The 17,628-nt window shown below is 44.6% G+C and overlaps 1 protein-coding gene across 8 annotated transcripts in view; it reads left to right on the top strand.

The window, feature by feature from the left end:
• Positions 1-17,628, top strand: part of MAST4 (microtubule associated serine/threonine kinase family member 4) — a 699,637-nt gene that overhangs the window by 545,024 nt on the left and 136,985 nt on the right. For all 8 annotated transcript variants that reach the window (XM_073584205.1, XM_073584199.1, XM_073584201.1 and 5 more), the window contains one exon: positions 14,019-14,107. In XM_073584205.1, coding sequence (XP_073440306.1) covers positions 14,019-14,107 — 89 coding nt within the window. The remainder of the gene's footprint in view (positions 1-14,018; positions 14,108-17,628) is intronic.

Below are 17,628 nucleotides of genomic sequence, written 5' to 3'. Positions count from 1 at the left end.
GGAGGGGAAATCCTGCTGACAGATTCCCTTTAGGAAGCCAGTGACAGACAGTGCATCTTGGTTGACTCTCTGCTTGGTAACCCATTACACGGTCTCGATCAACCTCTTCTTCAAATGAAGGTCTTGTGTTATTAGATAATCTGCTTCTCCTGTATAACGCGCCTGCATGTGAAGTCATGCATATTATTATTATCATCATCAATATTACATTATTTTTTTAAAATGAAAATTGCTGAATGTTCATCTTCTCAGGGGCACATTGAATGCCAGCTCTTCGCTGTTTGTATACAAATGTATAATATCTTTAGGGGATTTTTATTTGAAGCTTTCTGGAAGCTTATCTCATTTCAGGAGACTAAAGAAAACAAGAATAGCTGTTAAATTTTTTTTTATTATTATTTATTTATTTTTTAATATGAGCCCATATGGTTTACAAAGATTTATTTCATGACCAAGTCTGCTGGGTATATCTTATGTCTGCAAGCTGTTCACAAAACAACATATGAGATTTACAGGCTCTGTCTGTCTTCATTGCAAGTGGCACCACCGATTATGAAGTGCAGGGCATGCATAGTGCGCACACAAAGAAAAAAAAACAACAAATGTTAATTTGCTCACATAAATTTCTGTATCTACCGTAAATTGTGCTGTCCTTCATATTCTCAGTGTAGAAACCAATTTAGACCCAAAGGTTTTGCTGGGCCTATAAAGTCAGATATTAGTTTTTAAAAATATTTATTTTAAGTACTTACATATAAAGTATTGCAATATATCAAGCTGAAAAGAAATATGTAAAAACGTTTTCATATTGCTTTTTATCTTTATAGTTTAATGTATTGCTTGAGCTCCTCTCATCAATGATGACCTAGGCGGCCTCCTAGGGGGCCTACTTCTTTCCACTGGCCTTAAGGCCCCCGTCACACATAGCGACGCACCAGCGATCCCGACACCGATGTATACGACCTTGTCAGGATCGCTGGTGAGTCGCTACATGATCGCTGCTGAGCTGTCAAACAGGCAGCTTCACCAGCGATCAGCACCAGCGATACGCGGGTAACAAGCGACGCACGTCGCTTAGAAACCCAATGTGTACCTTAGTTACCAGCGCGCTGGTGCAGGGAGCGCCGCTTAGAAACCCGATGTTTACCTTAGTTATCAGCGCCAGATCGCTGATCGCTGGTCTCCCGCCTGTCCCACGCAGCGATGCGTGCTGGCCAGCGGGAGACCAGCGATCCAAAAAATGTCCTGGCCATTCCAGGATGATCAGCGATACCCGGCAGGGGGCCGGTCACCGAGAAGTGTCACATACAGCGATCTCGCTGGTGAGATCGCTGTCGCATCACAAAACTTGTGACTCAGCAGCGATCTCGCTATGTGTGACGGGGGCTTTATTCTGTCTTCCAATTTATTGATGACACTCGTGAAGACTTTTTTAATTTTCTTTTTAAACTTTTGTTTTTTAGGATAGACTCTCACAAATCTTTTTAAAAAACCTCTTCAAAAACGCCCACAAAGGTCTTACAATTCATTTTTATGGGAAATGTGCTGTTTTTTTTTCCTTTAGCTTTTTATACAGGTTTTAAAAACATGGTGAAAAAAGTGATTAAAAAAATGCATGTCTTGTCTTTGAAGTAGACCCTGATAGCTGCAAAAAAATGCACACACTTTCTGTAAAAAAAAAAAAAACTATTCCAAAACTCCTCAACGCTGCTTAAAAAAAAAAAAGCTCCCCCAAAAAAGTAGTTTCCTGAAGCAGTTTCTACTTGAAAGACCCCTAATAGTTAACTGCCGGCACTCACTTGGATCAAGAGCAGGCAGCTCCATGGTCTGAGCAGAGACAGGAAGAGGACACGTCACAATGCCTCCAATAGAAGGGCTTGTGATTGGCTGCAGAATTCCAAGTGATTTGAGCAGCATGTCACCTGACCACTGCAGCCAATCACAGACCACATTGGTCGTGTTTCTGGTCGAACAGTGATATCTCCCCATCCTGCTTCACCATAAACCATAGAGCGTCCTATTCTGAAGCCAGGTGGGTGCTGGTAAGTGACTATCACTTAGTTTATTTTTTTTACAGCTCCAAGCCCCTGAACAACTTTTCTTTTTGAATGGACAACCGCTTTAAGAAAAAAAGTCTTCAAAACGTTGTAATTCACGATAAAATGTGGGGTGGGGATTAGAGATGGATGAACCTGAACAGTAAAGTTCAGGGTCCGTACCGAACACCTAGTTCAGTGATAATACACATTATCTTCCTAGTCACATGCGTATTAAGTGTGGGAATGCAGCTTACTATGCATGTATGCTAATTTAACCCCTTCCGGACATCCGACGTACTATCCCGTCCACGGTACCCGGGCCCGTATGACCGTGGACGGGATAGTACGTCGGGCCCTTTAATGCGATACCGCGACTAAAGTCGCGGTGATCGCATTAAAATTCCGACGCCATCTCACCTTAGAAAAGATGGCGTAGGCATCCCGGGCTGCGATCCCGCCCCCCCGGCATCCAGAGCGCTGTGATTGGCTGTTCAATTCTGAACAGCCAATCGCAGCGTTTCTCATTGTTTCAGCCAATCAGCTTGGCTGAAACAATGATGTCCTAGGCGGGGATCGAGTACTGATGTACTCGATCCTAGAGCCGGTGCCTGGCAACGCCAGGCACCGGCAAAAAGCACCCGGATTGGCGCGATCGCCGATCTGATCGTTCGTGCCAATCGCAGTGCACAGCGGCGCTATATCGCCGCTGTGCCCTGTCAGTACCGGCCAGGATCGGTGCTATATTAGCACCGATCATGCTGGAGCCTGATGCAGGCCCAGCAGGGCCTGCAGGAGTTGGCTGGCGCGATCGATTAGATAGGAGATCGCGCCAACCACAGGGCACAGCTGCGGTCACCATGTGACCGCTCTGTGCCCTGCTGGTGACCTGGGCATGACCTGCCTAGTAATAGGAGCTGTGAGCTCCGATTCTAGGCAGTTGCCATGGTCACCAGGCAGATCAGGGATTGGTGGGATCGATGTAATCATTCAATCCCACCAATGACAGGTCACAGCAGCGATGTGACCGCTCTGTGACCTGCCCCCTGACCTGCCTCTGACCTGTCTGACCTGTCTGCAGGGGTCCTCACTCTAGCTGAGGATTCCTGCAGAGAGGTCGGACGCAGCAAGAGCTCCTGTGCTGGGTATTGTGGTGCCACAGCTTGTAGCATCACAATCCCTGCAGAAGAAAGAAGAAGAAGAAGAAAGAAAACTACAATTGTAAGTGTTAATTGATCCCTGATCCCCTGCCCAATCTATCTTCACCCCCTCAATCTATCTTCATCCCCCCATCCCCCCTCCACCCCCCCTCTTACCCCCCTTCACCCCCCTTTTACCCCCCTCCACCCCACTTTTGCGCCACCTCCGTGCGCAGCCGGCGAGCGTTGATCGGTGACGCAGTTCACCGATCAACACTCGCGCTCGCTTTTTTTTCCTTAGCCCCCTTTGCGCCACTTCCGTTCACACATTCCGCAGCCGCAAAAGTTGGATAAGTGACACACGTCACTTATCCAAGCTTGTGCCTGCCGTTTTTCATTTTTTTCACCCCCCTTTGTGCCACCTAACTACAACCCTAACTGTTGATCCCTGCCCAATCTATCTTCATCCACCCCAATCCCCCCATCCCCCTTCCCCCCTATTTTTACCCCCCTCCACCCCACTTTTGCGCCACCTCCGTGCGCAGCTGCCGAGCGTTGATTGGTGACGCAGTTCACCGATCAACACTTGAGCTCGCTTTTTTTTCCTTAGCCCCCTTTGCGCCACTTCCGTACACACATCCCGCAGCCGCAAAAGTTGGATAAGTGACACGTCACTTATCCAAGCTTGTGCCTGCCGCTTTTCATTTTTTTCACCCCCCTTTGTGCCACCTAACTACAACCCTAACTGTTGATCCCTGCCCAATCTCTCTTCATCCACCCCAATCCCCCCATCCCCCTTCCCCCTATTTTTACCCCCCTCCACCCCACTTTTGCGCCACCTCCGTGCGCAGCCGCCGAGCGTTGATTGGTGACGCAGTTCACCGATCAACACTTGAGCTCGCTTTTTTTTTCCTTAGCCCCTCCGTACACACATCCCGCAGCTGCGAAACTTGGATAAGTGACACCGTTCACTTATCAGAGTTTGCTGTTTTCCTTTTTTTTTTTTTTTTCCACCCCCCCCTTGCGCCACCCCGTGCGCACATCCAGCAGCCTAGTTTTGATAAGTGACACTTATCAGCTAGGGCCTGCTGTTTTAGACGTTTTTCCACAGCTTTTTCTTTACAGAAAGTTTACACCAATCACTCCCCCCCCCCCCCACGTACACATACAGTTTTCAATAAAGTGTACACCCAAGCACCATATTTACACAAAAATGTCATCAAATTCATCCCAACAGCGCTATTCAGTGGAGGAGGCATATGCTTTACTTGCCTCCGAAACTGATAGCGATTTGGATGACGATCCGACTTTTCTTTATTTTTCGGATTCTTCATCCTGTTCTTCTTCCTCTTCCCCCTCCTCATTTTCCTCCTCGGGTCCTGCGGAACCGCCACGCAGACGCTCCAGGACAGAAGATGAGGCAGCGCCCACCATGCCCGCAGCTGACCCAGTGCTCCCCGTATGGACCTCGCCCCCCGAAAATTACGAGCCACTGATTCCTGATTTTGTGGCAGAATCAGGAATCAAGTTTGACACCACCGGCCTCACAGAAATTGACTTTTTCAAAGTCTTTTTCTCTGAGGATTTTGTTAACCTCATGGTGGAGCAAACTAATTTGTACGCTCGTCAATTTTTGGAGCAAAACCCGCGTTCAACATTTTCAAACTGGTCTCCTGTAGACGCAGTTGAAATGACGCAGTTTTGGGGCCTGGTCCTCCATATGGGGATACTGAAGAAGCCGGAAATTCGGCAATATTGGAGTGTTGATATTTTATACAACACTCCAGTGTTCCGAATGGTCATGGCCCGGACGCGTTTTGAGGCCATCCACAAGTTTCTGCATTACACTGATAATGCAGCGTGTCCCGCACAAGATGACCCCAACTTTGACCGTCTGTTCAAAGTTCGGCCGGTCATCGAACACTTCAACAAAAAGTTTGCTGAAGTGTACGTGCCCCAAAGGGACATCTGCGTGGATGAGTCCTTGGTTCACTTCAAGGGAAGGCTGCGATTCCGTCAATACCTGCCCAGTAAGAGGGCCAGGTACGGAATCAAACTCTATAAGTTGTGTGAGAGTACCTCAGGGTACACCCACAAGTTTAGAGTTTACGAAGGGAAGGACACCCGGATTGAACCCCCTGAGTGTCCTCCTTTCCTGGGAGTGAGTGGGAAAATTGTGTGGGATTTGGTGCACCCACTGCTGGATAAAGGTTATCACCTCTACACTGATAACTTTTATACCAGCATCCCACTCTACAAATCCCTCTCTGAGCGACGTACCGCAGCCTGCGGTACTGTCCGCAAAAATCAGAGAGGCCTCCCGAAGACGCTACTTGGGCAGATGCTCCGAAAAGGTGAGAGCAGAGCCCAATGTAGCGACCACCTGCTGGTGGTCAAGTACAAGGACAAGAGAGATGTCCATCTCTTGACCACCATACACGGTGATGGCAGTACCCTCTGCACTGTACGGGGTACCTCTACACAGGTCCTCAAACCGACATGTGTAGTGGGGTACAACAAAAAAATGGGGGGAGTTGATCTCTCCGATCAACTCCTCCAACCGTACAATGCATTGAGGAAGGCCAAGGTGTGGTACAAAAAGCTGGCCGTGCACATCGTCCAAATGGCAATGCTCAACGCATTCCTGCTGTCACAATGTGCATGCCCCAGCGATACGGCGTACCTTCATTTCCAGGAGGTAGTGGTTAAGGCCATGATGTTTGGCGCTCAGGAAGGAGCGGGCCCCAGTACTTCAGGAACTGAAGGTGCTCGTATTGTCCCAGGTCAGCATTTTCCGGGGGTGGTCCCGCCAACCCCAAGAAAAGGTAAGCCGCAAAAAAGGTGTCGAGTGTGTTACAAAAAAGGAATACGCAGGGACACCACTTACCAGTGCGACACCTGCCCCGAAAAACCTGGCCTGTGCATGAAGGATTGCTTCAAATTGTACCACACCTCCATGCACTACTAATTTACATTAGATTAGTTGGGGGCACATCTAGATTTGTTCATTGGGGGTCTAGTATCCAAAATGATGTCATATGTGGGGTTTTTTCCTGTTTAGGCACATCAGGGACTCTGCAAGTGGAACATGACGCCAGCAGACCATCAAAGTCTGCATTACAAAACAACACTACTTCCCTTTCGAGCCCCAACGTGTGCCTAAACAGTTTTTTCCCACATGTGGGGTACCAGAGTACCCAGGACAAATTGGACAATGACTTTTGGGGTCCAATTTCTCCTGTTACTCTTGGGAAAATTAAAAATTGGGGACTAAATGATCATTTATGTGGGAACAAAACAGGATTTTATATTTTCACACCTGGGCATTATAATCTTTAGTGAAACACTTGGGGGTTCAAAGTGCTCACCACACATCTAGATAAGTTCCTTAGGGGGTCTAGTTTCCAAAATGGGGTCACTTATTGGGGGTTTCTACTGTTTAGGAACATCAAGGGCTCTGCAAATGGAACATGACGCCCGCAGACCATTCCATCAAAGTCTGCTTTCCAAAACGTCATTACTTCCCTTTCGAGCCCTGACGTGTGCCCAAACAGTAGTTTTCTCCCACATGTGGGGTATCAGGGTACTCAGGACAAATTGAACAACAACTTTTGGGGTCCAATTTCTCCTGTTACTCTTGGGAAAATTAAAAATTGGGGACTAAATGATCATTTATGTGGGAACAAAACAGGATTTTATATTTTCACACCTGGGCATTATAATCTTTAGTGAAACACTTGGGGGTTCAAAGTGCTCACTACACATCTAGATAAGTTCCTTAGGGGGTCTAGTTTCCAAAATGGGGTCACTTATTGGGGGTTTCTACTGTTTAGGAACATCAAGGGCTCTGCAAATGGAACATGACGCCCGCAGACCATTCCATCAAAGTCTGCTTTCCAAAACGTCATTACTTCCCTTTCGAGCCCTGACGTGTGCCCAAACAGTAGTTTTCTCCCACATGTGGGGTATCAGGGTACTCAGGACAAATTGAACAACAACTTTTGGGGTCCAATTTCTCCTGTTACTCTTGGGAAAATTAAAAATTGGGGACTAAATGATCATTTATGTGGGAACAAAACAGGATTTTATATTTTCACGCCCGGGTGTTATAAACTTCTGTGAAGCCCTTGGGGGTTCAAAGTGGTCACCACACATCTAGATAAGTTCCTTAGGGGGTCTAGTTTCCAAAATGAGGTCACTTGTGGGGGGTTTCCACTGTTTAGGCACATCAGACACTCGTCAAACGCGACATGGCGTCCGATCTCAATTCCAGCCAATTTTAGGTTGAAAAAGTCAAACGGGGCTCCTTCCCTTCTGAGCCCTGCCATGTGCCTAAACAGTGGTTCCCCCCCACATATTGGGTATCAGCATACTCAGGACAAATTTGATAACAACCTTTGGGGTCCATTTTCTCCTGTTACCCTTGGGAAAACAAAATATTGGGGCCTAAATGATCATGTTTGTGGAAAAAATATGATTTTTTTATTTTCACGCCCGGGTGTTATAAACTTCTGTGAAGCCCTTGGGGGTTCAAAGTGGTCACCACACATCTAGATAAGTTCCTTAGGGGGTCTAGTTTCCAAAATGGGGTCACTTGTGGGGGGTTTCCACTGTTTAGGCACATCAGACGCTCGTCAAAAGGCGACATGGCGTCCGATCTCAATTCCAGCCAATTTTAGGTTGAAAAAGTCAAACGGGGCTCCTTCCCTTCTGAGCCCTGCCATGTGCCCAAACAGTGGTTCCCCCCCACATATTGGGTATCAGCGTACTCAGGACAAATTTGACAAGAACCTTTGGGGTCCAATTTCTCCTGTTACCCTTGGGAAAACAAAATATTGGGGACTAAATGATCATGTTTGTGGAAAAAATATGATTTTTTTTATTTTCACGCCCGGGTGTTATAAACTTCTGTGAAGCCCTTGGGGGTTAAAAGTGGTCACCACACATCTAGATAAGTTCCTTAGGGGGTCTAGTTTCCAAAATGGGGTCACTTGTGGGGGGTTTCCACTGTTTAGGCACATCAGACGCTCGTCAAACGTGACATGTCGTCCAGTCTCAATTCCAGCCAATTTTAGGTTGAAAAAGTCAAACGGGGCTCCTTCCCTTCTGAGCCCTGCCATGTGCCTAAACAGTGGTTCCCCCCCACATATTGGGTATCAGCGTACTCAGGACAAATTTGACAACAACCTTTAGGGTCCAATTTCTCCTGTTACCCTTGGGAAAACAAAATATTGGGGACTAAATGATCATGTTTGTGGAAAAAATATGATTTTTTATTTTCACGCCCGGGTGTTATAAACTTCTGTGAAGCCCTTGGGGGTTCAAAGTGGTCACCACACATCTAGATAAGTTCCTTAGGGCGTCTAGTTTCCAAAATGAGGTCACTTGTGGGGGGTTTCCACTGTTTAGGCACATCAGACACTCGTCAAACGCGACATGGCGTCCGATCTCAATTCCAGCCAATTTTAGGTTGAAAAAGTCAAACGGGGCTCCTTCCCTTCTGAGCCCTGCCTTGTGCCCAAACAGTGGTTCCCCCCCATATATTGGGTATCAGCGTACTCAGGACAAATTTGACAACAACTTTTGGGGTCCAATTTCTCCTGTTACCCTTGGGAAAATAAAAAAATTGTTGCTAAAATATTATTTTTGTGACTAAAAAGTTAAATGTTCATTTTTTCCTTCCACGTTGCTTCTGCTCCTGTGAAGCACCTGAAGGGTTAATAATCTTCTTGAATGTAGTTTTGAGTAGCTTCAGGGGTGCAGTTTTTAGAATGGTGTCACTTTTGGGTATTTTCTGCCATATAGACCCCTCAAAGTGACTTCAAATGTGAGGTGGTCCCTAAAAAAAATGGTTTTGTAAGTTTTGTTGTAAAAATTAGAAATTGCTTGTCAAATTTTAACCCTTATAACTTCCTAACAAAAAAAAATGTTGTTTCCCAAATTGTGCTGATGTAAAGTAGACATGTGGGAAATGTTATTTAGTAACTATTTTGTGTCACATATTTCTCTGTTTTAAGGGCATACAAATTCAAAAAGTGAAGTACAATATGTCACGAGAAAACAACCTCAGAATCGCCTAGATCCGTTGAAGCGTTCCAGAGTTATAACCTCATAAAGGGACAGCGGTCAGAATTGTAAAAATTGGCCCGGTCATGAACGTGCAAACCACCCTTGGGGGTGAAGGGGTTAAATAATGGTGAATCTTGTGACACAGCGGGAGTTTAAAATAATTGAAAAATAATAATAAAAAAAAATAACATGAGGTCTCCCTATATTTGTTAACCAGCCCGAGTAAAGCAGACCACTGGGACTGGCATTTCAGGCTTGTAAGGATCCAATATCCATGAACCTTACCAGCCTGATAATACCTGGCTGTAGCAGTCTGCTTACCTTGGATGGTTAGCAAAAATAGTGGGATCCCCTACAAAAAAAAAAAGAGTGGGATCCCACTATTTTTGTTAACCAGCCAAGGAAAAAGTAGACAGCTGCAGCCTGGTATTCTCAGGCTGGCGACGCCCTTGGATTTTGGCCCTCACCAGCCTGAAAATAGCAGCACACAGCCGCCCCACAATTGGCACATCCAAAGATGTGCCAATTGTGGTACTTTACCCAGCTCTTCCCATTTGCCCAGTAGCAGTGGCAAGTGGGGTTGTATTTGTGAGATTGATGTCACCTTTGTATTGTCAGGTGACATCAAGCCCAAGGCTTGGTAATGGAGAAGCGTCTATAAGACACCTATCCATTACTACTCCTATAGTTACATGGTAAATAAAGACACAGCCAGAATAAAGTCGTTTAATTGGAAAATTACACACTCGTTTAATAGATCTTAATTAAACTATACTAACTGCATCACTTATTCCACCAACGCCCTTGTTCTCCTGTAAGAGAATTAAAATAAAAAAGCAACAATATCCTTACCTGTCCACCGAGAAGATATACATACTGTCCTACGACGAGTCCAGCTCTGCTACATCTGGATACCTTCGGCTGAACAGTGGCATTATGCCACCACTCAGTCTGACATCCAGACACAGCGGAGCTTGAAGATGATGACCGCTGATGACCGGAGATAGCTCGGTCCCTGGTGGTCACGTGCACTGCTTTTCTCGCAGTCAGCTGATCGTGAGAACTTTGCTAATGACCGGAGATAACCTCGTCACCGGCGGTCACGTGCACAACAGTTCTCGTGATCAACTCAGTTCATCGCAAGAACTGCAGTGTATGCGAACTTCCGGCTGTGACACAAGGTACGACATTATTTAAATTAGTACAAATGCGTAGCAAGCTGCATTCCCGCACTTATTATGCATGTGACTAAGAAGATAATGTGGTTTTACCGCATCTAATGATAGGGAATGGGTAATTTACACTGCGGAGACTGAGTGTCTCCGCAACATAAATAGACATGCTGTGGTCTGGAAAGACGTGCCATATGTCTGGCTCCGCAGGGAAGACAAAGGCGTCTCAGTACTTGTAGTGGATATGGGATTTCTTGAAATCCCATCCACTATGTTGTAACATCTGGCTGCTGCGGGTTTGCTGTGGCACATGTACGCAGCGTCCAACCCGCAGCGTTTACTGACCGTGGGAAAGTACCCTCAGAGGAAAAGTATAAAAGAAAAATGTCACCACTTCTGGATTTATCACTCACTCCTGGGGTTTTGACTTACAAATACTGAGGTAAAATACTGACCAAATACTGAACGTGTGAACGTGGCCTTATGCTGCCTGTGGTTTGGATAAGGTGACCGGTTCCCTAAGGCTGAGTTCACATGTGGCGTTTTTTTGCGTTTCTGTGGAGGTTTTAACCGCGAAAATGTGAAAAATAAGCATCCCATGCATTCCTATGGGATTCCGCAATGCTGTGCTAATGCGGCGGTTTTTACCGCGGCGGAATCGCTTCGCGGTAAAAAACGCAGCATGCTCATTAATTTCGCGGAATCGCGGCGATCCTGCACCCATAGGAATGCATTGTTCTGCTTACTTTCCATATGTGCCTGTGCACACCATGCGAAAAGTAAGCAGAACATTTGCGGATGGTACCCACGGTCTGGAGGAGAGGAGACTGTCCTCCGGGCTTTGGGTACCATATCCCTGTAAAAAAAATAGAATTTAAAATAAAAAATGACGCTCCCGGTCCCAGTAAGCCTTTGCGAGCGATGACGTCTGTTCTCGCAGGATCGTGAAGTCTCGTGGTCATTCGTGCGACGTCAACGAGACGTCACGATCCCGTGAGAACGGACGTCATCGCGGTAATTGCCGCAAAGGATTACTGGGATCGGGAGCATGACAAGAGGCGGGAAGGCTGCTCGGGGTGTCGGAAGGTGAGAATAACAATATTTTTTTTTTATTTTATTTTTTTACATTCTATCTTTTACTATTGATGCCGCATAGGCAGCCTCAATAGTAAAAAGTTGGTCACACTCGTCAAACACTATGTTTGACGAGTGTGACCAACCTGTCAATCAGTTCTCCAAGCGATGCTACAGATCGCTTGGAAAACGCTAGCAATTCTGCAAGCTAATTACACTTGCAAAATGCTAGTTTTTCCGCGGGAATTTAAAATGCGATTTTCCCGCGGAATGGAATTCCGGAATTCTCGTGGTAATTTCCGCGAGAGTTCCGCTACATGTGAACCCAGCCTAAAGGTGGAAAATCCTATTATAATGTTGCTATTTAAAGTACTGATGAATGAAGTAAGACCAGCCGTCTTTGTAGCAGGGCAGTAGTTTGGCGTCTTCCGGTGTCGTTTAGTTTGGTCGTCCCGCGCTCTCCACAGCTGGCTGCTGTCACACACAAATAATCATCATAAACAGTATTTGTGATAACTTGATATAATTGTTTGGGTACAAATTGTCTTTCCCATTAATAAAAGCCACAGATGTGAAATGTTTCTCGACAATTAAATCTGTAATTACTGCATCATCACATTTTTGATAAGTCGCTGCTCTTCGTTGCCGTCGATGTGTATGAAAGCGTGAAGATTTGCACAGGCCATGAAATATTTATATCGTCGTCTGAAGTGGCAATTGAAAGACTCTTGGTCTTGGATGCCCGCTGCAGACTTGGCTCTTCTGTTAGGAAACGTGCTATTGATTGGTCATACAGGGAGAACAGAGAGAGCGCTGACCTGGCGGGGCACATGGACTGGGCAGCACAGGCTCCTGCCAGTGTGATGCCAGCATGATCACTAGGCAAGCGGAGTATCATGGCCCTTGTACCCTTATTCCTGGCCTGAAGGTCACCAATCTGCCACCTGGTCGTTTTTTTTTTTTGTTTTTTTTCCCCTGAACAGAAATGTTGCCTTAAAGTCCTACAAACATGGCTACTTCAGATCTAGATGTGATAGCGGTCCTTATGTTATGGCCGTAGGTTTTAATGATCGCTAAAATGTGAAGCTAAATAGGCAGGAATCAGTGAGGCCTCGTTCAGATGTCCGATTTTCAAATGCTTTCTGTGGTTTTTACAGATAGCGCTCGTACCAGTGATAGTCTGTGGGGTTGTGCACATGTCTCCGGACTGAGTGGTCCACGTAAAATCATGGACACCTGTCCGATTTAGAATTGAGCATTGGCTCAAAATTGGCAATGCAGGTCAATAGGTCCTTGGGGAAAAAAAATGGACTGCACTCTGCCTCACACCAAAGTCTGATCAGAATAATCAGTCCGTTTTTCTTGTACGTGTGGAAAACTGATATTTGAATGAGGCTTTGTTCGGGAGCAGTATTGTCTGGTCAGTTAGTGCTTCTATACTCTATGCCCTGACTGTTCACCAGTTGCTGTTACCTACTATGTGGTATTAATAATTTTAATGCTTTTGGGGGACCTGAAGACCCCAGGCCCGGGTGTACCTGCTGCAGCTCTTCTTGTAGCTAGGAATAACTAATTATCATCTTATTTAGCGTCTGTTCATTGTATGCAGTCTATAATAGTTAATAAAGCCTTGTTAGTGTCATTTCATCTAATTCCAGGCATATCTAGAAAGTTGTATGTTAAGTGTCCCATACACACCAATAGCTTTGGATATTTTGGTCTTTCTAGTCAATGCTTAAAGAGTAACCTCATTCTAATTGTTATTTTATAAATTAATAGTACACATAAAAGTAAGCAACTTTGTAATATATGTACTCAGAGAACTCTGCTTCTTTCTCCTCCAGGACTGATCTTTCACTCGGCTTGTTGTGATTAAAATCCGTATTCAGTGAAAACAGATATTTTCAGTGCTAATTTTGTGGAGGGGGAAGTAGTGAGAGGCAAACACAGACATTCCACTGCAAGTTCTCCTGAAACACCGCTAGTCCTCCATAGAACTTTATAAGCACCAACTGTCATTTCCTATCTCAGTAATGGGAAAGTTTGTATTCACCGAAGATAGATTTTACCAATGAATTGAGAATTCGAAGGCAGAATAAGTCCAGAAGGATAAAGAAGCAGATTTATTTAAGATATATTGCAAAGTTTCTTATTTGGATGTTCATTATTGATTTTTTAAAATAAATATTCAACTAACACTGCTACTATTTAAGACTTGTCCTAAGACTTTTTTTTTCATAGAAACAATGTCACTTATGCATTGCATTTAAAGTATTGCAATTTAGTCCTCTTCATTTTCACTAGGATGAGCTGCAATACCAGATGCAACCAATGGGTGAAAGTGGCAGTGTTTCTAGTAAAAAAGAAAAAAACGGATCCTTGTTTCTGAACTCAATTTTACAAGTTTATTGAATATCATCAGTTTTTCCAGTGCTTTGTGATTGATAGTCGTATATCATTTTCTTACTAATTAACTCTTTAGAATTTGCACGTTGACACACATTAATATTTTTTCTTATTTTGCACAGTTGTAGGACAAGCAACAGGAAGAGTTTAATTGGCAATAACCAGTCTCCAGCGCTCCCGAGACCCCACTCTCCACTTTCTGCTCATACAGGTAAGTTAACTTTTTTGCCCTATTTTCTCATGGTTTTATGAGAGTCGAAATTAAAAAGTTATTCCCAAGACAGTAAGCTGTCCCCTACCTGATGGACAGGGGGTGACTTACTGATTACTGAGGGTTTGTCTGCTGGTTCCCCTGCGGTCCAGAAAACTGGATTCTGCATCCTGGGGAAGAGCCAAGTTTTGTATGGGATGGAGGGGGGTGCCCTCTAATCATTGTCTGTGCGTCTGCAGAACGCTGGGCTCTGCTTTCTCCAGCAGGCCCATCAACACAGGGATATAAGAAAGCTTGTGGACACAGCTCACCCGTCAGATATATGTACCGTATGTTCAGTCTGGTTCCTGAGCATTCCACTCCACTGTACACGGCTTGTCAGGTATTAAGCGTACCTGGCTGTAATCATGTATCCAGTGCTGACACGTGTTGACCATGGATCGGGCGGCATGGATCGGGCTCCCTGTAGTGGAGTAGAGGTCAGGCATATGCGCCTCCACTCCATTCAAAAGGTGACTCTGCGGACCCCTGCTTTCACAGGTCTTGGGATCGCCGTGTGTCCCAGCGGTCACACCTCCAGCCGTCAGCAAGTTATCCCCCCCGCCATATGGATGAGAAATAATTTACTATCTTGAGAATTACCTGTTCATGAAGAAAATGCAAAACTGTTGTCAACCTAATGGGAAAAGTGACGGACTGAAATGATAGTGATCACTATGGCTTCTATCCAACTGCTTAGACCCAGAGAAAGATGCGTCTGCTCCACTTTTGGGTTGCTTCAGTAAAGTCCTGCACTATTGCTACGGTCTTAGCTGTGTTGACTACGGAAACATGAAAAAGGACAAGAGTCTAAAGCTAAAGAACCAAAGAGAAAAAAAACCCTAAAATATATTTCATTATTGATTAAAAAAAAGAGGGAAATGGCTCTTTAAGAACTTAAATCTATCAAAATCCCACTGCGACTAACAGTCTGTTGAGGTGGAAAAGCCGCCTCCCCATTTTCCTAAAAAAAAAAATAGGCATTCTTAGGGTGCTGTAGGAAATGTTCAAATTTTTTGAATTTTCAGGCACAAGCTAAAAACTATTGCTTCTTCCTAAACCAGAAAAGAGCTCAGAATCAGTGTCTTATTGGAATGTATTATGAGCAGACCGACAGGGTTATGGGGATCCTGGGGAAATATTGGGGAATCCTAAGAACGGACGCTGAGGTGGCGAGATTTATTATCTCAACGCCTAATGTCCCCTTTAGAAGGGGGAAGTCTGTACGAGATCTGGTGGTCCACAGTAATTTCTCCCCTAACGAAAGACAGGAACCACTAGAAAATGGCTAGAAAATAGTTTGGTTGGTACTTTTTGGTGCAGAAATTGTAGTCACCTCATCTGTTCCTCCAAAACCTTCTGTAGTGAAGTTACTGGCAGGATCTATAACAACAAATGCTTTGCGAACCTCAAGACTGAAGGGATGGTATACCGTACTTATGTCCCTGAGCCTATCCCATGGTCCGTTTGAGAAAGCGAAATCACAGTTCTGGGTTCTGGTCACTAAACATCTCGGGGATAACAGAGCTCAAGACATGGGGGTGACATGGGCTTTTTGTCGTACAAGTTGTTACGCGAAATGGCCGTCATCCTTCTTGTCTCTCCCCCCCCCATGGCTGTGTAACCTGCCACCTCGTTTGAGTCCATGTACCGCAGTACAGAAAAAGGACTACTACACTTTTTTGAATTGGCGAGTGTCGCATATACGTCTTATCTTCTTGTATACTTTGCTGCCGAGCACCTGACACCATTCGGCGAACTGCTCAAGCTCTCTGGCTACGAGTCTGCCGCTCCACTGCAGGAATGTTATTTCTGCTAGTGTCGTTACTCTTTCTATAAACTTTAAGATTCATATACTTATAGAGTATCATTTAAGGAAGGGCATGGACATGATGTTTTTTTGAATCTAGCCCATAGGCCGTAGGAAAAGTGCCAAATACGTATCTAATTTTGTTGTTTCTGCACTTGTTTATTTGCACTTTATTGGTAGTATGGTGTTTAATAGGGCTCATTGGGCTCAGCCGATGGTGAGCGGGGCACCAATTTTGTTTAAACTATGGTGCCAACCTCTGCGGCAAGGTAGGGTGAATTTCGAAGAGTGATTTAAGTTGATTTAGACTAGTACAAGCTGCCGCTCCCCATAGCTGAGCGCTACAGTTCACATTATAATCTTAATGATGTTTATGGTCGCAGGAGTTTCTGGCAAGCTCCACCTTTTGGATAGCAAAGATGAAAAAGCAGATTTTCAATTCAGAGTTTATGATCCATAACCAGAGCACTTGGCATTTCGGGGGCTAGAATCAATTTAGTGGTAAACAAACCTCTCGCAATGTGTAGCTTGGGTTGAGTTTTGACGGACGTGTAACCATTCCGATCTGGAACATATTTGTGAAAACTGGCAGCGAACACTTAGCACAGATAATTTGTCACTATTTCCTATCAGCTTTCTTGGCGGCTGAAAGTTTTGTATTACCACTTTAGAAAGATTTTTTTTTTTCGCAATTCATAACTTGTTATTGCAGGGATTCAAGAAAGGGATGCAAACAATAAGAATATCTCATCGAGCCACAGATTTATCATGACCTCTGGTGTAATTCTACAAGAAAAAAAAGAGACTTAGGCAAAATGCTACATTTTTAATGCTCCTGTGCCACTTTTTTTCCAACATAAATACAAATATGTAACAAAAAGTAAATTGATGAACATGGCGCAATGTTGCATGGTGCAAGTATTGGTTGCCAAATGTATGGCGACCTGTGTCGCAGAAATCCAAGTTCCTACAAAGGAACCCACCAAACTCTGATTGTAGCTTTAGACACGGGTGGAGAAGAAAACGGAGGTTCCTCAAAATTCCGAAATGTATTTTTTTTTTCAGCATTTCTAGTAGAACTATGTCTTACAGTGTGCGTCCCGCCCTATTATTTCTTATACTTGGTTGCCTCTTTGTTGCTACTTTTATATCTTGTGAACTATGGAGAAACAAACCCATCACTGAAAGTTTCTTACAAGAAGGAGATGTAATATCATGGATCGTGGCCAATTGGACTCCTAATTGTTTTCATCTTGCGCTAAGCTATTGATCTTGATGAGCGGCACAACCGGAGAATCGCCGTGAATCTGTCCTCACATGGAGACGGCAGATAATTCCGTTATAGGATGTAGAGCGCTCTGTCTTATTACTGAGCTTTTCCTCTTACCATCTAAATAGCGCGAGTTATTTGCCCTCAAATTAAACCAATTTCTAAATAATCCTGACTTGCATCTAATTACCAAGGTCTAGAGCTCATCCATATGAATAGGTCAGTCGCCCTCTCTGTATCTCATGACCTATGAGGCCACATTTTAAATAAACCTTTTAGAAAAAAGAACATTCATATTCCTAAGATCAGTGCTTTCATTTTAACCCTTCTCGTTCTTAGCAGGAATTAGAGGGGCAATCCAGGAAGATAACAAAATTAGTTTAATGGACATGTCTTCATATA

Source organism: Dendrobates tinctorius, unplaced genomic scaffold (genome assembly GCF_039654945.1).
Source record: "Dendrobates tinctorius isolate UK_male_01 unplaced genomic scaffold, ASM3965494v1 ptg000083l, whole genome shotgun sequence".
Lineage (NCBI taxonomy): Eukaryota > Metazoa > Chordata > Amphibia > Anura > Dendrobatidae > Dendrobates > Dendrobates tinctorius.
The sequence above is the reverse complement of the archived record's forward strand: the minus strand, read 5'-3'. Positions and strand labels throughout refer to the sequence as shown.